General features: G+C 47.8%; 2 protein-coding genes across 2 annotated transcripts; one reads left to right on the forward strand and one right to left on the reverse strand.

Moving 5' to 3' along the window:
- Window positions 1-545: 545 nt before the first annotated feature.
- HAND2 (heart and neural crest derivatives expressed 2) lies at window positions 546-3,444 on the reverse strand. The gene is made up of 2 exons (XM_055580168.1): window positions 2,890-3,444; window positions 546-1,555 (listed from the first exon to the last, which is right to left on the reverse strand). Exons 1-2 carry the CDS (start codon window positions 3,442-3,444, stop codon window positions 1,457-1,459), a joined length of 654 nt encoding a protein of 217 aa, XP_055436143.1. The 3' UTR covers window positions 546-1,456.
- Window positions 3,445-3,803: 359 nt separating this feature from the next.
- On the forward strand, window positions 3,804-12,006 carry LOC129650899 (uncharacterized). The gene is made up of 6 exons (XM_055579679.1): window positions 3,804-3,972; window positions 4,188-4,339; window positions 4,763-4,857; window positions 5,089-5,201; window positions 10,811-10,933; window positions 11,617-12,006. The coding sequence occupies exons 1-6, from the start codon at window positions 3,804-3,806 to the stop codon at window positions 11,802-11,804; spliced, it is 840 nt and encodes a 279-aa protein (XP_055435654.1). The 3' UTR covers window positions 11,805-12,006.
- Window positions 12,007-21,603: the final 9,597 nt, after the last annotated feature.

Genomic DNA, 21,603 nt, shown 5'->3' on the forward strand with positions numbered 1-21,603 from the left:
TCTTTTTTCCCCTTTACTTGGATGAAAGCCCTATATTTTGAATTAAAAACCCTAGACTAGCTCCTGCTGCTGCAATAAGGGCTAGGTTCCTCCCCAAAACTCCTCCACCGAAAATGGCTCCTCCAACAAAACCCGAAGCCCCTACCACATGGTGTCTGGTTGATTTCAGGTTGATTTCAACCAGGACAACTTTCCACCTTTGGAGCAAACGGCTTAGGCCTCTCTGCGGCCCAGACCCTCCTTCTACAGACCACTTGGTGCTCTCCTGGAGGCAGAGACAGAGGGAAGGAGGCAGGACTCATGGAGCCCAGGCCCTTTGGCAGGACTTTCACCAAGGTCATCTCTTTTTAAAGGGCTTCCTCGCCGGCCCTGCCTTCAAGGTTGCTGACGTTGATGACTGATCCGAACCACTGACTGTATCAAACAAAGTTAGAGGCAATCACGATAATTTAGTTTACTTCTGAATATTTTAAATATAATGAAAACAAATATAACAGTTTTGTTTTCAAAACTCTCTTGAGGTATCAACCATTAAAAGATAGGGGTTTTGTAAAAAAAAAAAAAACACACAGTGGTTTATTGAATACTTACAACGTTTACACCTTCAATATTAATTCCACTTAATTTTAGAGGACGGAAGTGCACAAAACAAGGAGCTGTTGGAAACATCTTCAAAGTGGGAACCACATCAGATGGAACTGTGGTGCTAGACACTTAACCCCAACATACATGATTGTGGTGGTGGTTTAGTTGCTAAGCTGTGTCCTACTCTTTTGCGACCCCATGGACTGTAGCCCGCCAGGCTCCTCTGTCCGTGGGATTTTCCAGGCAAGAATACTGGAGTGGATTGCCAGGTCCTTCTCCAGGGGATCTTTCCCACCCAGGGTTCGAACCCGAGTCTCCTACATTGGCAGGCGGATTCTTTACCGCCAAGCTAACAGGAAAGCCCAACGGACATGTTAGCCGCCCGTTTTCTGCTTTGAAATAAAACTTTATAATCCCCAAGAATATTTATATCCGAAGGCCAAGTATTAAAGATACACTTCACATACACACTAGTGTCCCGCTGTCTTTATCTGGAAGGGTTTAGGTAAGTGGAGAGGGAGCATCGCTGGTGTCTACACAGCAGGAGGAAACATTCACAAACAGAGACTCTACAAGACAACGACGGGATCCCTTACCACGAAGGAGTGTCCTCTTCATATTAAAATACGGAATGCTTTTCTTCAAATATCCACTTTTTTTTTTTTTTTGGAGGGGAAGGTGGGGATCGGATGCCTCGAAGGGGGGCAAAGAGAGGGAGGCACATTGCACATAAATAAACCGGATGATTCAAATGCAGGAAGTCCTCAGAGCAGAGCACGCAGAGCTTGCCTGGAGTCCTGGGTCTGCATCCAGCTCCTGGGCCCTGCTGGAGCTCTCCTTCTCTTCCTCCTCCTCCTCCTCCTCCTCTTCCTCACTGCTTGAGCTCCAGGGCCCAGACGTGCTGTGGCCAGCCCGTCCGGCCTTTGGTTTTCTTGTCGTTGCTGCTTACTGTGCTTTTCAAGATTTCATTCTGGGCAGAGAAGAGGTGAGGTGAGGGGGAGAAAAGTAAAAAGAGAAAATCAGAGAGGAGATCCGGTCCCACGCAACCCCCACGCTTTCCCGGTCAGAGAAGACAGTGAGAGAGCCAGCCAAGGACCGCGGGTGGGGTGGCCTCAAGTACCGGCCCCTGCAGAAGAGCTAGGAAGGCTGGCGCTGTCCTAGTTACCGCCCAGGCCGACGTGCAGCGGCAGCACTCAACTCCCAGGTCGGCGAGTTTATAAACAACCACCCGTTTTCAAGTCGTTTATGGAGGAACTGGGGGCCTTCTCTCTAACTCCAGACGTAGGGGCGCGAGCGGGGGTCGGCGCTCAGTCTGGTTTCCCTGTTTTCAATTGCAGTCCCAGACCCGCGCTCTAAGGCAGATGGGGAGAGGTGCCTCGGCCTCGGCCTGGGCCTGTCCGCCCAAAGCCTCCTAGGCCTCCTCCAAGGCCTCTGAAACCCCGGGCTACAGGAGATCCCTCGACTTTGCAGCAACAAAAGCGCCAAAGGCCCCAAGGAAGAAAACCTCGACAAATGGAATTATTTTCCAGGCTCTTCATGGCAGTATCCCTGCTCTAAACTCCACCACCTATGGGCACCTGGTCAGGAATCTGAGAAAACTAATTTTCAGTTATAACTTTGTGTTGCTGTTCAGAACAATGACAATGACTATGATAATATTTACTATTTGTTTTAAAATGTAAAGGCCCATGCAAACAAAACCAGAAATACCCAGCAAGAATCCTCATCTGGAAAGTCACGTTTTAACATCACTGCCAGAGAGAAACTGAGCTGCATTTTGAAGTACTTATGTTCACCTTTACGTCTTCCCGGCATAGTAATCAGAACCACCGCAAAAACTCTTAGAATCAGTGGCTGCCTCGTTCTCAAGAAGAGGAAACGCAACCAGTAGTGAAATAACTGGAATCAAGTGCTTCTGAGCAACTTATTTTACAAACATCTGAAAGCAAGAGCGGACTGGAGGCCGAATGAAGGCTCGAAAGGACGAGGAAAGAGGGGTCCAGGCCAGTACGATCGAAAGATCAAGCTGGAGTTCGCGAGGCCCGCCCTAAGTGCCTGGGGGCACGGCGATAACCCGGGAAGAAGATCGCCAGCGCAAAACATCCCTCTTAACCTCCTCCGCATGCTGACACCCTCCCCCGGCCTCTCTGCTTCTGCGGGAAACCTTCTGACCACAACCTGGTGCAAGCAACTTGGCTTAGGGAGCTGCCAGAGAACGCGGCGGGCCATCGTTCAGCCCAGCTGGAAAGAGACCGGGATCCCCGCTCCCCCGCACCCCACTGCCCTCTGCCGCCTGGTACTGACCAGCTCCTTCTTCCTCTTCTCTTCTTTCACATCTGTCTTCTTGATCTCTGCCTTGAAGGCCTCCGCTTCGCCATTCTGGTCGTCCTTGGCCAGCAGGTCCATGAGGTAGGCGATGTAGCTGGTGGCCAGGCGCAGAGTCTTGATCTTGGAGAGCTTGGTGTCGGCGGGCACGTTGGGGATGCACTCACGCAGCTCTGCGAAGGCGCTGTTGATGCTCTGAGTCCTACGCCGCTCCTTGCGGTTGGCGGTGCCCCGGCGCTTCACCGGGCGCGGCCCCCCCAGGCCTGGGGGCCCAGCGCCCGGCGGCACCCCCCCGTAATGGGAGTGGTCCAGGCTGGCGGCGCCGCTGGCGTACTCGGGGCTGTAGGACAGGGCCATGCTGTAATCGGGGGGCGACATCTCGGGGTGGCCGATGAGCCAGCCGTGGAAGTACGGGTTCTCCTCGTGGCTGCAGCGGCTGGCGGCCGCGGCGGCAGCAGCGGCGGCGGCGGCGGCGAACGGATAGCCCTCATGATGCACCACCGGGTGGTGGGGGAAGCCCCCCACCAGACTCATCTCGCCCTCCGCGCCCCTCCACGCGCCCCAGCGTGCGCGCAGCCCTGCCGCACCCTCGGCCCGGGCCCCCGCTTCGGCGCTCCGCGGCCTCCCCCACCCCCCACCCCCCAGCCCCCGGGCGCCCGGGCCGGCCCGGCAGCCGCAGAGGGGGCTGCTGCAGCCCGGGCCCCGGCCCCCCGCCTGGCCCGCCGGGCCCGCCTCAGCAGCGCCGCGGCCGCCGGCTCCCCATAGGGCGCGGCGAGCTGGTCCCGGCACCGTGCGCCCCTGGCCGCCGCCGCCGGCTCCCGCCTTGCTCCACGGCCCGCGCGGAGACTCCTGCTTCCCGGGCGGTTGCGGGCAGGCACAGTCCTCTGGAGCTCATGCAAAGGTGCCCCGGCTCCCGCGGGGCTGCTCGGTGGAGTCGCCGGGCTCCGCGCCCCGGCGGCGTGCCCGGCGCCGCGGCTACTCGCAGTCCCGGGGCGAGTCCAAAGCCGCGGCTGGAGGAGCCGGCCCGGCTCTGCAAGGAGGCGGCAGGGTCGACTGCTCACTGTGAAGCTACCTCCATGCGACCCTCCTCTTCCCGCCCCTTCCCCTCCCCCCCCACCAGCCTGATCTGGATTCTTGTGCGCTTATTGTTTTAATGAAATTTTTGGTTGTTGTTTTGGTCCTTGAACGTAATTTTAGCTGCGAATAACGTGTTCCGCGCTCCTCTCGGGCTCCCTCGGAGGGTTTTCAGAGAGGTCTCTGTGCATCCATTTTCTCAGATCCTCTCCTTTCCGGGGAAGGATCTGGGCCCTGCAGGCCCCTGGAGCGCGAAGGCGGCGGCTGCGGCGCGGAGGGCTCTGCGCGGCGGCCGTGGGAGCTCCCGGGCAGCGGCGGCGGCGGCGGCGGCGGCAGTTCTCCGGTACTGGACGCCGTAAGGGGAGGAAGCGGATTTTCCCAGCAAGATCTCCATGTACAGCTACATCTTTAGGGCCGCTCGGGTTAATATATGTCGTCAGAGGCTCCTCACGCCAATCCCGGGGCGGCGGGGGCGGCGCCTCGCGCTCTCCGCAATAAAACTTTTTGATGTTCTTGTTGCTAATTGCCGAGGTCCTCGTCCAGGATTGGCTGCCCCTTCATAACCAGAAGATAATTAAAACGAGGGGGGGAGCAGGGTTAAAAAAACTTTTTTATCAGCCGGAGGTTAATGCAAGTGTTTAACAGATGCTTCACTATTAAAATATTTTTCCCCCAGGTCTCAAATACTGAAGAATCTTAAACCAGGTACGGTATTACTCCGCTTTCTTTTCTGGTTAAAAAAAAGGAAGCAGATATTGCTTTTCGAAGTGTTTTGTAGGTAAAAGAGGCAAGAGCAGAGCAGCAGGCGCAGTTCTGTGCTGGGCGGGAGAGAGGCAGAGGGCGGCGGCCCCCCTCCCAACCATCCCCCGGGAGGTGCGTCGCCGGCCGGCCGAGGCGGGCGCGGGGCGCAGGGCAAGGCTGCGGCTTTGACCTGGGCACAGACTGGAAACGCGCGTCTCTGCGTCGCTGGACTTACCTACCTCGTTACCCAGGCCAGGGCCCTCTCGGGGAGCTTGTGTTATAGTGGCTACTTTTGGAAATCGTGGTGAAGACCCCGGGACCAACGGTCAAGATTGTAAATACTCTTATTTCGATGTTCTGCAGGGACGCCAGCCCTAGCGCAGACCTTGGGCGGTTTCAAAGCGCAGGGCACCTCGATTCCCCGAATTTGTTGTGTGGCCGGTATCGGTGTTTCCCAGGTTTAACTAGCCTGTCTGGTAAGTAACTGAATATTTTTTACAGCGTGTTCAGAGCTTATTTTTCAGTTTTTATGAACAAACATATAAATACATCTCCGCATTCCTACCTCTCCCATAAAAGCGGGCATGTGTGGAAAGCAGGTTTAGTTATCGGAGGGGAACCATTAAACACCAGTTTAAGAGGCAGGCCGGGAGGACGGCTCGTGGATGTTTAGACTGCTGGCCTTGGTGATCTTGAACACATTAGAACGGAAAATGGATCTCCACTTGTAAGTCACCGGGCCGCAGGGCACCGGGACCGCGGCGCCCGAGTGGCTTCAGCCGTTTTGAGAAGAGGTTGGGGGTTGGGGAGGGGGGTGGACGATGGCAAGAGCTGAAATGATCCCGGGAGTTAGCCGGCAGCCTTGGACCTAGGCTGATGTGGAGCTGAAGATTCCGCCCGAAGGGTCGGTGTGGAAAAGAATGTCAACAGGAGCCCAAGGGCCGTAAATTAGAGGGAGCCCACGCGGGGTGTGCCTGCGCCAGCACGGGCGCTGCGGCCTCGGACTCGCTGCTGGGCCTTGCCAGGCTCTGCCAGGGGAGACCAAGCACCCCACCGTGGGCTTCGTCCCAGGGAGGCAGGCAGAGTCAGGCCCCAGGCTGCAGAGTCCCATTCCAAGAACTTGGTAAGGACAGTCCTTTGCTTGCGTGCTGCCCACTCTTTGCTGGGTACAGGCTTGGGGATGGAAGGCCTGGTCTGCAGGAATAGAGGGCAGGGTTTGGGGGTACCCAGAGCCCTGGGCACAGCTTTGACAAACATGTTTTAGGTTTTCAGTGGCCAGGCTGTAGGAGAAGAAAAGGAACCCAGAGGGGGCTGTAGAAAGCTGGCTGAGCGTCACCATGAGGGCCCATCCTGTCCCTTCAGCAAAGGGTCAGTTTTCTGGGATGCCCCCAGCAGAGGTCTTGAAACCGAGAATAGGGGTGGGGAGTGGCTGAAACCAGATATGCTGGGCCCTTTGGGCTCAGAACAAAAAGCCGCCTAGAGCTTCGAACCTCCACCTTAGGCAGGTCTGCAGTTTGGAGCACAAGGACAGTCTTTTAAAGACCTTGTTCTTCAAGGAAAGAATATGGGTAGTGTGGTCAGGGTCCGGTCTGCATTTTCACCAGAAAGGTAAACCCTGAATGTGTAAATACTGGTAGTTCAATCCTCTGACATTTGATACATTAAAATAAAGAAGTCTGTTTATAAAAACACATCTAGGCCTTGAGAGCAGATAGACAAAAGTAAGGTGATTGCACCCAGATAAAAAAACACAGGCTTTCCGGCCAGAGGGAGTTTGGGAAATTGAAAGGAGGTGGAAGAGGCCAGGCAGAGGGCTGAGCTGGGATTGAGGTGCAGTGTCTACCAGGGATGAGTAGCCTCCGTGGCAAAGGCATCTGGACTCGCCACTCCCAGCCTTCCTCGAGCTCTTTTAATCGAAACAAACAAAAAATGGACAAAACCCCTCATGGTCCCAGAGAGTTGGCAAGTGATAAAAGACATGGACAACATGGGACAGGAAAAAAAAGTCGTAAAAGATGCTAATCTGAACCTCGGTCCTCACTGACAGTGTCATTATCAGTTAATTAATGTGATCCAAGGGTCCGGGACTTCATGATTCTCAGAAAGCCAAAATGCAGAGGCGTATGGCCCCGGAAGCAGGGGACAAGTGGGAGAACTCTAGGGTCCCAAAGGGGCTGAGTTCCACTCTGGGTGTACAGCCAACCGAGTCCACTTTTTTCTCTCCGTCTGTCTTTGGGACTTTTTGCTGCCGCTCTAGTGGGCTGCTAGATTATGCTGCTGCCGTGAAAAGCTGTGAGGCAAAGATGCCATGTCAGGTGTGCCCCCAGTTTAGATGCCTTGTGCCTTCTGGGGCACTAGAGATGGAGGTGATGGTAGTGGTGGTGATGGATGGGGCAGTGGGGAAAGAAAGGTAGGAGGCAGAAGTTCCTGGTTTCCTAGTCCAGACCCCATCCTGGGGTATTCTACGGTAGCCTCTGGTGTTCTGCTCTGGGAAAGGGGACACATACTCCAGGGGCTCCCGAGCAGCTGAGAAGTTGCTGGCTTGGGGCCGCCTGGGTTGCCTGTAGGAGGAATCCTGCAAAGGTGAGGGTGTTCTAACTACTTCCCTTCCTCTGAGGCCCTGAGCTAAGATGCAGCCAGTCTTTCCCAGGTGGGGAGACCAATTCATGGGTTGAGGGGGACAGCCCTGGTTTTGGGGGAATGTTTGAGATCCTTGTAACTGATGATATACCCACCGAGCTGCTCATCACAACTGCCTTCTTCAGCTAAGCAGACAGAACTGGGGTCCAACATTTATTTTGGGCCTGTGTCTCTTGTCTCTTTTCCCCTCACCCCCACCCCCTTGCCTGGAAAAGGGTCCAAGGGCATGGGGTTGAGGGGGGCACTGATGCCCTGGCAAGCATTCTGGGCTTGTGAGATATTACTTTAAAAATCAATCTGCTTTAAACTAAATATTTTCTTAAAAACTTCAGTCTGTTTTAAGGGAGAATACAGATCTTTTCAAGGTATTTATTATTTCAAAGGCAAGGGCAGTTTGTATCTTGTGTTTTGCTCATGAGAACTCAAAATAAACTGGACCTGAAAAGAACCAGGCCGGAGGGCCATAAACACACATTTTATGTTTACGGGAATTATGGCTCAATTCCCCTCAGCGTTTTTCAAGTCTCGTTTTACCTTATTTTCCTAACCGACGTAGTAGAAGTGACTCTGGGCATTCCTGTTAATCTCTATAATGCTATTATGGGAGGGGAACCCCAGAACATGCCAAGAACCCCAGAAAGAACATCCAACCCAGAAGATGGGAGAAAAAACAATGTATTCTTGAAGGTGTCACCCCGGCCTCACCTGTCTAAGGGTGCTGCTTCTTCTGACACCCTGACTGCTTTGCATTTCTGTCCCTCCAAGGGTGTGGTTGCATGGTGCATACTAGCCACTTAGCTCCAGACCCAACCACTAGAACAAGGCGCATTGTCCAAGTGGTGGGCAAGAGTCCCCCTCTAACAGGGAGGGGTTTGTGGTCCCCACCTTCTGGTTTACCTTTTGGCAAGTGACAGTGGGCCCAGAAATGTAGTGGTGCTCCTAGTACACATTTCCAAAGTGGAATCACGTTTGCTCAGACTCATGTCTGTTTCAGAAACGAAGGGCAGGAAGGGCTGCCCTTGGCTCCTTTGAGGTTTCATTTCTTCTGAGCGTTTTCTTGTTGAGTTTTGGGGCGGGGATGGGGTATCTGGTGAGGGTGCCCTCATCCCTCCTCTCTCCCGTCCAAGCAGAGAGCAGAGCTGTGCAGACGGGGCAGGAGAGGCTGCTTCAGCTGCAGTGCCGACTGTGGTGGGGCTCATGGCTCCTTGTTGATTAGGAAACAGTTAAGTCAGTGGAGAAAATTGGAACTTGCTGGGTGTTTGTAAATCCCCCCCTTTTCTCTCTCTTTCCTCTCCCTCTCTCTTTATCTCCTCCCCCTTCTCTCTTTCCCTCCTTACTAATTTGTCTGCCAGCAATGCTTGGATTTATAAGGTTTTTTGGTGTCACAGAAGCTGAAAGAGATGAAGAGCAAGATACTGTTTCGTCCTTAAGTCAGATTCTTTAAGAAAAATATTTTTAATTGATATATAATTGACATATAACATTGCGTACAATACTTAAGGTGGACACTGTACAGGAAACGTCTGAATGTCCACTATTATAGACAGTGGGAATTGCATCTTTTCCAAATAATCTCTGACTAGATCTTCATATAAACTGGCAAGTGTGCTCCTGCTCTGGAGGGTCTTTATTGATCGGGGGAACTCAGTCCTTTGCTGGGTACCCACATTTGCCCACGTTTGTCTATAAAGCTAAATTCCTTACTCAGACTGAAGGGAACAAAAGATAATGCACTTGAAGGGGGCTCCCTCCAGGCTGCATGATGTATAAGTGGGAAGTGTTATTAATGAAATTCCAGTGATCCAAAGAAGTACAACAAATTTGATCTTTGCTAGTCTGTAGTTAAATAGAGATGGAGGTGAGAGCAAAAGTGGTGTAAGAAAATACACCGCACAGGATTTATGTTAACTGCTCATTCACATTCTTGTTTCAATCACATCACCTACACATACAAGCAATATATTCTTCCAAGCCGGGAGGAAAGCTGTCGACATTCAGAAGAGGAAGTAATTGTAATTTTGCATACACACTCGAAGGCAACGGTAAAGAATAGACTTCAACTAGTCTGCCAGACAGTCTGGGGTTCAGAATAAAATTTGAAAGCAAATGGCAGCTTAACATGCGGGGATTTGGACAAACCACTTATGTGACCGAAGGATGTGTTAGCAGCCCCAGTGCATTCCCAGTGCTAACTGCAGTATGGCTCGCATTCCTAGGAAGTCCTGCTCTGAAGCCTCCTTTGCAAGTTCATAAAGAGATTTCTGGCAGTTTCTTCCAAACCCTTGCTTCTTTCTTCCAGGGCCTTTGCTTCTAGGCGAGGGCTCACCATGATGGCTGAGTTATCAGGTTAACAAAAAGAAACCGTTTTATCGTCAATATTAATGGCAAACCTCGATTTTTACAAGGCTTGGGTTTAGCAGATCAAAAGCAGCTTGGCTTAATTTCTCAATATTCTCTGGAGCTTAGACAATTAACTGCAATTTTGCTCCTAATGAAATGACACAGAAAAAGTTAGCGATAGAAAACGTTGAAGGTAGTCTTTCAGCAGAGTTTTTCTTTTTCTAAAAAAATACCAGTGTACAACATATCAGAATCTAAAACACTTGTCCACTGAAGCTGAGCTGTGGTTTGAAGGAAGCCTCTTTAAGAAAATGTGTGGGCAGAGTGTCTTCACTTGCAATGCCACGAGCCTGTTCAGCTCTGCATTCCTTGCTTGCCTTTTTGGATCCAGCAGACTGAGGTCTCCCTGGTAATTTGGGTACACCGAGTCTCCAGTTAATGACAGATAATCAGCCTTTGGGTCATTCGGTCATTCTCCTATTACAAACCCCTCCTGCTCTCTCTGATCTCCTTTCAAACTAAATTTCACACAAACAAATAAAGCAAGACAGGGACAAGTTCTTTTAAAAAAAGAGAGAGAAGGAGAAATATTAGAAACTCCTGATACAGAACGCTACGCTAGGAAACGCAAGCTAAAAGAGGATAGAAAAGAACATCTTATCCAAATGAACATGTTGTGTACAAAACATTAAAGGAAAAGGCTCTGGTTTCTGTTAAAGTGACAGAAAATTAAAATAAAAATAATTGCAGGCAGAAAAGTTATAATATAAACAGAGAAGGCAGGATGCTTGCTGGAAATGCGCAGCACAAGGAGGCGAATTTGTTGTTACAGATTATACATCTGCCGCGTGACTGGAGAGGTGCGACTTTGTTCCATTTTCCAGAAAAGAACGCTTTTCTTTTTAATACTTGTGTGAGTGCCCACTTAAGTCAACACAGGCCAAAACCTCGAGGAACGAAAAAATGGAATTGCATTCTGCTTTGCAAAGCATCCAACTTCAAATGAAGGAATTGGTTGCATGCAGAAAAAGCAGAATTCCATTCAGAAAACACTGAGCAGCTCCACTGGACGCCTGTGACTGACGCTTTTTTGTTTTGCTGACAGAAAGCGCACATCATTCTGGGAGAAGTACCACCGAAACCAGTTCTCCCTGCCCCTCGAGGGTCTCCATTTTCCCAGTCCACCTCTGCCTGGGATTCCAGAAAGACAAACTTCCGATGCGCCAAGGTACATCTCTGACCAGATCCCTCGGGAAAAGCTGGGAATGTGTGGCACTAATAGCCCTGGGGAGAGTGCCCCAATGCCATGTTCCTGCTGGGCCTGCCCCTCACAGGCCCTGCTGGCCCAAGTCCAGGCCTCCTGAAGGGTCAAAGTCTTGCCTCTGGTGTCACCTGCAAGCCCTAGATTTTCAGTCCTAAGGGAGACTGAAACTTTGGCTCAGGACTTGATCAACTCACATTCTCTACGTTAGAGGGGCAGCCAGGGATCAACAGGTGGTGACCCCCACATTGTCCCCAGCTGTAGGTCTGGCACCCCTTGACTTGCCAGCAGAGCTGGCAAACAACTTCTCTCTCTCCCATGTTAAAGAATCCACACTTCCTGGTTTCTTCTAGACCCAGCGTAAATGCCACCTCCTCCAGGAAGCCTTTCCAGGTTTGGCTTCCCTCCTTTCTGCTCCAGCAAATCAGGTCTCCCCTCTGAACTCTGTTCTGGTGCCCAACCCTCCCCGCCCCCCCCCCCCCCTTCTCTCTGGTAGCTCTCCGGGCACACACCTTTCTCCTTCTGTGACTGTGGGTTCCCTGAGAACCCAATCAAGCCACTGAATCCAGTGTGTGCTTAAACAGCTGTGTAAAGGATGACTTTCGCGTATCCCAATGGCAATCGGATTGCAATTTTCTTTGTTTTGAAAGCGACCAGAGCTAGTGCCGGAAGCGGACATCGTCTCTCAGGGAACCGACCTCATCACCAAGTCCTTGGGAGAAGCGGGGAGAAAGCTGCTTGGATGGACCGCGCATCCAAGGGCTCCGAGACGCCGGCGTGGGATGGAGAAGAGGGGGACCAGCCTGGCCTGGCCTCCCCTGGGCCCTCCACCTCCTGAGCTGCCAAGCCAGAGCCCGCTGGGCGGGCACAGGCTCCCAAAGGACTGGTTTTCTCTAAGCCTTGGTGTCCGCATCTGAGCAATGGGGTATTGAAGCTGGCTGCGAGGATGCGCTCGGAGTTGAATGAGACCAAGGCGCGCACGGGGCTGGACGCTGAACACACGGGCTTTTTCTACGCGCAATAAATGTGTGTGTGTGTTTTCTCTTCCCGCCTCTTGAGTGTCTAGCCTTCCCTTTCAGCCGTCTGGGACCCCCAGTCGGGGGTTTTGTCGGAGGGCGCCGCGGGGCCTCGGGGGCCGAGGGGAGGAGGGAGATGCGGGCGCGGGCGGAGTTCAGGCCGCGGCAGCCGGGGAGCTCGCCGCGCGGGGCGGGACCGGACGGATCCCTGCTCCCCCTCCTACCCTTTCTGGGCTCCAGGGCTTTTGTCTGAAGCGGGCAGGAAGGGGTTAAAGGCGCCCCTCCCCCCTCCCCCGCCCGCGCCCTCCCGCCCCAGCTCTTTCTTCCCGAAGTCTCATTAGGGAACCCTCCGCGCTATTTTCAACATTTCCTCAATCAAGGGCCTTTAAATAGAGCTGCACAAACAAATTGGCGGCAAAAGCGTAGATCTTGTCACGGTTGAGACCGACCCAATATTTCAGCCTTGTTTGCTTTGCAATTACGGACAGGCTTTTGGCTACGGTGCCACCGGGGCAAAACGGCCGCCGCCCGCTTTCTCTCGGCACCGGGCGGCGGAGGAAGGACCCGCGGAGCCGGCGCGGGGCGAGGAGAATGCGGGGAGGGGGCGGGGGCTGCAGGGCTGAGCTCTGGGGCTTTTCCTTCCCGGTGGAGCGGCTGGGGCGCACGCGGTGTTAATGCGCCGGACAGTGCACACGTGGAGTCCAGTGTATCCACTTGCCCAGCTTCCTTTCTCCCCTCTTCCGCTCCACTTTTTTGCATCCCATCCAGTTTTCCTCTTGCACTTCTAGGCGGTTACCGGATTTCCCTCTCTCTCTCGCTAGCCTACTTGGTCCCGTTTTCCTTGGCCACTTATTCTGGTTTGATTTTGTGCGCAAAGTCACTTTAGCTCGGCTGCAGGAGGATGAGGCTCCGAGGCCTTTGGCGGTGCTCCCGGGGGGCGTGGGGCCGCCCACCCCTTCTTCAACCTGCGCCTTGGGCCACAGCGGGCCAGCGAGCTGGTCTCAGCAGAACAGTAGTTAACTCGAATCAGGTCCTAAGCCTGATATTTCACAGACAATTAAATCTTGGCTGCTGTTTCATAAAATTGTAATATTTACCCCTGCTTTATACCGAGGAGCACTTTTAAAGTCAAAAACAAATACTACATTTCCAAAGGAAAATATGATAATAAATCTCTTTTTTATGGATTCTCTCTGCATAAGTGGAAACCACACGATTTAACTCCTGGACATCCCCACGCCCCCGCCCCCTGCCCCCAGCCCCCAATTCAGGCGCAGCTGAAGTTATACAGATACAGGCTTTTAATACACATTCTCCGTGTTGGGGGGGGGGAGGTAACTGCGTTTGTCACGTTCAGCATAGTTTCCAAGGTTTCACATCCCATCCTAACCCGTGTAGCTGAGTGCAACAGGGATTATAATATAATTAGGTCTGGGTTGTGAGGTCCATTTTCACCGAGATTCTAGAAAGATGGGCATGCCAGGCAATTAAGTAGTCGTAGCTTCATACTACTTTCTAAATGACTACCCTTTTCCTACCCCTGTCCAGGTGAGAAAGTTGAAGCTGAGAAATAGTTTTATGAAACTCTGAGGTACATGTTAAAATATGCTTCTGTATTATTTAAAAATGCATGACTCCACATTTATTTGCGAGTGGCTATAAAAGAAATTCATAGCTGTTCTTGCCAATTAACAATCTCTTTTATGCTCTTTTTTTTGTTGTTGTTTATAACCATACCTTCCTTCTTTAAAATTAATTTCCTATAGTCATGTTTTGGTTTTCGACTTTATTGAAAGGAAACTTCAGAAATGAAGGTTTCATGAAATTGTGTGATGCAAAGTCACAGAATAATGTTTCAAGTCCATGAGTTATGCACACCCACGTGCATATCTCATGCAATTTTCTATCTGAGATTGCTTTAGTATTTCTAGAAGAAACACAAAGCAGTAGCTAGAAAGGGTACCATTTCATAAGAATTCTTCCTTCACCAGAAGAATTGGTCTGACATATTATTCAGTGCACAAATTATATTACTTTCATGTGTGTTAATCTGTTTGGTATTAAAACTGCTAGCGTCTTTTAACCATTAACATGTTTTACCATTCCACTTTCAAATTCATGATCTCAGATAATTATAAAGATTTTGATGTTAATCCCACATTAAGTGAACAACTATGAAAATACCCTGAAAGCATTATTATACTTATATAAATGCCAGCGAACATAATTGTACAGGGAACACGATTACTTTTTTATCTGCCATTATCCTATAGGGATATGCATTCACTTCTTTCTTAATCAGAGCAGTTTTCAATGACTTTTAACACAGCATTTTTTCAACACATTTTGCATTGCCTACAAACCACAAGCAACTTTGTCATGACAGATACATGTTTTTCTTTCATTGTTATTCATTAGCTTCTTTGCAAACTCACTAAAATAGAATAATATAAAAATATAAATAATTATTAGACTCTACATATTTATTTGGTTTAGCTAATGTTATTAAAATATAAAACATGTGCCTGGCATATAAATGTTTCTTTAAGAATTCTTTTTTGGACGCATAGTTATTATTTTTTAAACCAACTCAGACTTTCAAGTACTGACTTTTTGCCTCTAAACAGGCATTGCATTGTTTTAAACAGTAGCTCCTGGAACAGTACTACCCTTCGTATTTTAGACTTCCAAACAACAATTGGAATTGGATAAATACTTTCAGCTGGGAGCACTTTCCTAATACCTTTGTAGGTAACACGAGTCCCTCCTTGTGCTGGGTGACCAGCAGCGCTCTGGACATTCAGATTCTTCCCTTTGCAGCCCCCACCAGAAAATGGAGCTTTCCTCTAAGACGGCTGTGGTCCATCTAAAAAAAATTCTATGAAGATGTAAAATCAGAGAAAATGAGTGAGTGCTTTTTCTCATGACAGTTATGAAGTGATGGCTTAAAGAGGGATACAAAAGACAAGACAGGAGGAATGCAGAAACATAAAATCTGAAAAAGAAAAGTTTCCTTTGGCAAGGTCTGGCTTTCTCTATAAACAGAAAAGGCACAAGTTGCATCCACATAACCAAATAGGTTGGGTTTTGTTTTTGGCTTTTCAAATCTGTGATTTCTAAGATAGATTTTTCACTGAGTGAAGAAGCCCCCATCAAGGAATGGAGGTAAATTCTTGGTATAGAAAATTCTAGCTGTCTTGATTTTTTTTTTTGAATGTGAACCATTTTTAAAGTCTTTATTGATTTTTGTCACAATTGGTTCTGCTTTATGTTTTGGTTTTGTGGCCAAGAGGCTTATGGGGTCTTAGCTACCTGTCCAGTGATCAAACCCTCAACCCTTGTATTGGAAGGCGAAGTCCTGACTACTGGACCACCAAGGGAAGTCCCACTATTTAATTTTTAATATTGGGTTAAAATATAAGGATCTTTAACTCACTATACCACTGTTTTTTCCCTAAATGAATGCATTTTGTCATAACTGGTGTCAAAAAGCATTTCTTTCCCCCCTCAAATTGGTGTAAAACTGGAGTAATAAAGTATATCCATGAGATGATTTCCATAAATTCCTACTTGTGGAGAAAAAGGTGAAAAAAAAAAAAAAAAAACCTTTACAGGAAGAAACCAGGCACCTTTGACTATTATTAATCTGAGATAAAAAAGCAAGAAACTGCCTCCTTACATTCCCAGTAACTCTTTCTGCTTTTCCAAATATTGTTAAGTTCTCTGTATCTTTTGCTGTTCAAGATGATGTCAGCAATAAAATTACAGAATCTAATCAAGTGCTTATTTTTGCTTTATTACAAATATAAATTATATGTGGGCTGTTGAAGTGCTTTTTCTTTGCTGAATTTTTCTTTTTTCAGATAGAGTGATGTTTAATGAAATGTTTATAAGGATAAATATGATAGCTTATCAGAGATAAAATAGCCACATTAAGAAAATAGCATTTGAGTCCACATGGTGTGGACCGTGCTTTGTAAATGTAGTGTTTTTAAAATCACAAAAAGAGAACATTGGAGAACTCAAGTATCCTTAATGTACACAGGCAGGAACTATCTGATATGTGGAAATAACTAGATCACACCCTGAATTTTTCTCATTGCCTTGAATTCCAGGGGGTTTAACTTATAATCTCAGATACATCTGGGCAAATAGGAAGCCAGGTTCATTTTATTGTATTATTGTTTATACCCTGCTTCATGTTATTTACAGCAGTCTTTTTTCAAGGATTGATATGATAAAATTGTCACAAAATCTGTTTATAAAAATAGCTCCTATAAATATAATTCTAATTTATTTGGTTTATTACAAGGTCAGTGAAGTACTCCTCTACATATCTGATCCCAGGATGAAGCAAAGTCACATTTGGAATGCGACAAGTTTTAGAAATTAAGTTTGCATACGTTGTACAGAAATATTATTAATAATACATACAAATAAAAGCGATTATTATGCATGTAAGGCAGCATAATAGAGTGATTAAGACCGAGTCTCTGGAGTTGTAGGCAGACCCTTTATTTTTTTAAACTCTTTGGCCACACCCCTCAGCATGTGGGATCTTAGATTCCCCACCAGGGATTGAACCCATGCCCCTTGCGTTTGAAGCTGAGCCTTAACCACTGGACTCCCAGGCAAGTCCCTGGAGGCACAAAAGTGCATGTTGATAGAGCAGCTATCAGCATATGATCTTGAGAAAATTAGTGAACCATTATTAGCTTCCATTACCCCATCTGTACAAGGTGGATAAAACTTGTGAGATGATTGTATGAGGCTCTTAACTGAGGGTCTGGCATACAGTAAATGCTTAATAAGCACTAGGTAAAGCCATACAACATTAAAGAGTGGCATGCCAAGTACTTTCCTGAGTCATGGAATGTGGGAGTGTTGACAGCCCATGGACGTCACAGAGATTTGTGTGAGGGGTCTGCACTGGCTTCCAGACCTCAAGGTTGACAGGGAGAAGGTAAAGACTTTTGTCTGTCTTTAGAGGCTCTAGAAAGGTATGGGGAGGTGCTCTTAGCGAGAGCAACCTGCAAAACTAGCAGAGGAGATCTACCTTAATGCCATCTTGGCCACGTGTGGTAGTCTGCTGCTGTCTAAACTGGGGAAAATGAAACCTTGAAGAAGTCAGATACCCTAACTCAATGGTCTCCTGCCTGTTTGAATTGTGCACCCCAAGGGTAAAACATGTATATTTATTGGCAAATCATGTATCTGTACTACTTTACTGACATCATATGTACATTATGCTGCTGCTGCTAAGTCGCCTCAGTCGTGTCCGACTCTGTGCGACCCCATAGATGGCAGCCCACTAGGTTCCCCCGTCCCTGGGATTCTCCAGGCAAGAACACTGGAGTGGGTTGCCATTTCCTTCTCCAATGCATGAAAGACAAAAGTGAAAGTAAAGTTGCTCAGTCGTGTCCGACTCTTAGGGACCCCATAGACTGCAGCCTTCTAGGCTCCTCTGTCCATGGGATTTTCCAGGCAAGAGTACTGGAGTGGGGTGCCATTGCCATCTCGTTTATATACATTATAAACCCATACAAAAGCTAAGGGTTTCCCATGTGGCTCAGTGATAAAGAATCAGCTTACCAACGTAGGAGACACAGGAGATGCGGGTTCTATCTCTGGGTTGGGAAGATCCCCTGGAAAAGGAAATGGCAACCCACTCCAGTATTCTTGCCTGGGAAATCCCATGGACAGGAATCTGGTGGTCTACAGTCCACAGGGTTGAAAAAGAGTCGGACAAAACTGAGCACAGTCTTCTCTTACAAAAGCTAAACTAAGAAAGAGCAAGATAAAGTAAACAATAGGTTTAAATATTTTAAGGTGAGATTGAACCTTACAGCTGTGGCTGAAAATCTACGTTTTAAATAGTCTTGGTGATTTACTGTTGGATTCATGTTGTCTGTGCTTGCCTTGTTTCATAGCCTTAGGATTGAAGTGCTTAACATAGAGAAAGAGCAGTATCAGTTCTCTCATTTTCTCCTTGATGTTTTATACCTATGTACTTTGAATTCGGAGAAGGCAATGGCACCCCACTCCGGTACTCTTGCCTGGAAAATCCCATGGATGGAGGAGCCTGGTGGGCTGCAGTCCATGCGGTCGCTGGGAGTCGGACACGACTGAGCAACTTCACTTTCACTTTTCACTTTTATGCATTGGAGAAGGAAATGGCAACCCACTCCAGTATTTTTGCCTGGAGAATCCCAGGGACGGGGGAACCTGTTGGGCTGCCATCTATGGGGTCGCACAGAGTCAGACACGACTGAAGCGACTTAGCAGCAGCAGCAGCACTTTGAATTATCTTCAATCTAAGATTCCTTGTAGGAGTCTTTTAAAGCCCTTTGTTGAAGTTTAGTTTAGTTAAAACTGGATTCTATAATCTGCTTCTACCCAGCTGAGCCAGATAAACCATAACCTATCTCAGTCCATGTGAGCTTGTGGTGGTGTTACTGAGTCCAAGCTCATATTGCTCACCACGGGACAGAACAATAAATTGAGAGATGAGTTATTGGGGCAAAGAATAACGACTTTATTTGGCACGTTAGCAGACAGAATGTTGGACTAGTGTCCCAAAGAGCCATCTTACCTGAGTTCGAATTCAGGCTTCTTTAACTAAAAGGGAAGGGGTGTTTGCCTGGCTGTTGCGAACTTCTTACTGCTGAAATCCTTTGTTCCTCAACTGTCCTCCTAGGTATGGTCACAATGTTCCTACAAACCTTCAACAAGGCAAATGTTATTCTCTGTTCTGCAACTTCTTATCTCTATATGAGGGGGAAAGTGTTTTACCTTAAAAGATCAGAGCGTTGAGAATGGCTATCCAGTATCTCTTGGCTATAGGCAACATTCTTTTAGTGATTAACTTGCAGGCAAAAGCAATTGGATAATGTTAAAGGAAAAGAAACAGATCCAATATGGAGTCAGATTTGTTCTTCTCTATTACAGTGGGGGTACTCTTAGCCCCTTTGCCTTTGAGATCTCCCCCATCCCTGGGTGCCTCGGGCAACTGTTGATGAGAACAAAGTGAGGCTGTTGGTGAACCCATTTCTGATTGTTTATATGAAAACAAATACAAAGGGAATTTGTGTTCTGGTCCTCTTGCACCCCCTTCTCTGGGGCATCACTGTCCTAGACTCCGAAGTCATTGTGGTTCCTGCCATTTTTCTACCTTGACCTCTGATGGCAGAATGAATGAGACCCTTTGGTGTCCTGGACTTTGTTTTCTATAACTTGCCTTCCTCTACTAGCCACATCAACATGTTACAAATTGCTTTTACATATTTCTTTCATTTGAACTCTCTTCCAAACCCAGGGATTGAACCCAGGTCTCCTGCATTGCAGGTGGATTCTTTACCGTCTGAGCCACTGAGGAAGCCCTTTCATTTGAACTCAGTACCTCTGGAAGGTAGGTAAAGTAGGTCTGATTCTGTTCCTCTGTTCATGGGATTCTCCAGGCAAGAGCACTGGAGTGGGTTGCCATGGCCTCCTCCAGGGTTCTTCCCGATCCAGGGATCAAACCGCATCTCCTGCATTGCAGATGAATTCTGTACCAACTGAGCCACCAGGGAAGCCCCTTTCCTGTGCTCTATATACACATTATTACTTTACTTGGAAGGGTTAGTTTTTACATATCAGGAAATTGAGGTCCAGAGATGTTAAGTAATTTGTCTAATATGCACAGTATGCCTGTATGTTTCAGTTGTAGAGTTTAAACAAAAGTAAGCTGATGTTAATATATATGGATATATGTAACATATATATGTGTGTTGGCATATATATATGCCAAATATATATATATTTAATCCCTTGTAATGTTAAAAATAACAAAATATGTTAAATTTGGAAGACTTGCCAGCAGTTTTTGCCCTAAACTGGATCTCTGGCTTTGGCTAAAAGTAAACTATGCCAATACCACGTGCTAATGAAGATGTAGGAAACTGGATCACTCTTACACTGCTTGTGGGGAGAAAAATGGGACAGCCAAAGGAAGACAGTGTGGCAGTTTCTTTTAATAAAAAGTAAACGTGCAACTACTGTATGACTCAGCAATTGCACTTTTGAGCATGTATCCCAGCTCAGTGAAGACTTAGGTTCACATTGAAACCTGTGCATGATTGTCTATTGCAGCTTTATTCACAGTAGCTCCAAACTGGAAACAACTCAGAGGACCTTCAAAGGACACTCAAATGGTCCGCCATTTTGTTAACAGTCAAGTATGTGCTGTTAATCATAGTACATGCATACCATGGAATGCATGTGTGTGTGTGCTAAGTTGCTTCAGTCGTGTCTGATTCCTTGTGACCCTATGGACTGTAGCCTGCCAGACTCCTCTGTCTGTGGAATTCTGCAGGCAAGAATACTGAAGCAGGTTGCCATGCCTTTCTCCAGAGGATCTTCCCGACTCAGGGTTCAAACTCACATCTCTTATATCTCCTGTATTTGCAGGTGGGTTCTTTACTACTGGGAAGCATACTGTGAAATACTACTCAGCAATATAAAGGAATAAATTATTGATCACCTCAACAACTCAAATTCATCTCCTAAGAATTATGCAGGGTGGAAAAGTCAACCCCAAATTGTTACATACTATCCGGTTCCATTTATATAACATTTTTAAGTGGCAAAATTATAGAAGTGAAGAAAAGATTTGTGGTAACTAGGGCTTAAGGAGTGGCAGGAATGGAGGGAATAAAATAAAGTTAAAAAGTGGGCTGCCCGTCAGTGAATTAAATCCCATGCCTTCTAGATCACCTGCAAATTGAGGAAGATTGAGCTGTGAGGTATGAACTTGAAGGATGACAATGTGACACCACACAAACTCTTCCAAACCTATTCCCTTTGATTTTTATTACTGACTGTAATGCGTTCTTACTGCTGTGTTGCTGCTGCTGCTGCTAAGTCGTTTCAGTCGTGTCCGACTCTGTGCGACCCCATAGACAGCAGCCCATTAGGCTCCTCTGTCCCTGGGATTCTCCAGGCAAGAATACTGGAGTGGGTTGCCATTTCCTTCTCCAGTGCATGAAAGTAAAAAGTGAAAGTGAAGTCGCTCAGTCCTGTCCGGCTCTTAGCGACCCCATGGACTGCAGCCCACCAGGCTCTTCCGTCCATGGGATTTTCCAGGCAAGAGTACTGGAGTGGGGTGCCATTGCCTTCTCCTTCTTACTGCTGTGTTAGGGGAGCAAAAGATGCCATCTTTTTTGTCATAGGACTTCTGCTTTGTAAACCATGGTATATATATATATTTTTTAATCTATTGGGATTTGCACGTTAGAGGATGAAACCAGACTGATTGTCTCAATCTATTTTTAAGTCAGAGAAGAGTTTTTATTACCCTGCTTTTTTCTTTTCTACTTATTTTTCTTTTTTCCTTATTCTATTACTATTTGACCCCATAGTTCCCCATATTGTACTATGTAATCTGGAAAACAATGTGTGCATATTATAGATGGAATTAGCAATGTCCTTTACAAAACTTTTATTAATTTTGGCTGTGTTCAGTCTTCATTGTAGTATGCCTGCTTAGTGGTGGCAAGTGGGATCTTAGTTCTCCAGCCAGAGATGGAACCTGTGTTCCCTGCATTGGGAGTGCAGAGCTCATCCACTGGACCACCAGGGAAG

Source organism: Bubalus kerabau, chromosome 4 (assembly GCF_029407905.1).
Source record: "Bubalus kerabau isolate K-KA32 ecotype Philippines breed swamp buffalo chromosome 4, PCC_UOA_SB_1v2, whole genome shotgun sequence".
Classification (NCBI taxonomy): domain Eukaryota; kingdom Metazoa; phylum Chordata; class Mammalia; order Artiodactyla; family Bovidae; genus Bubalus; species Bubalus kerabau.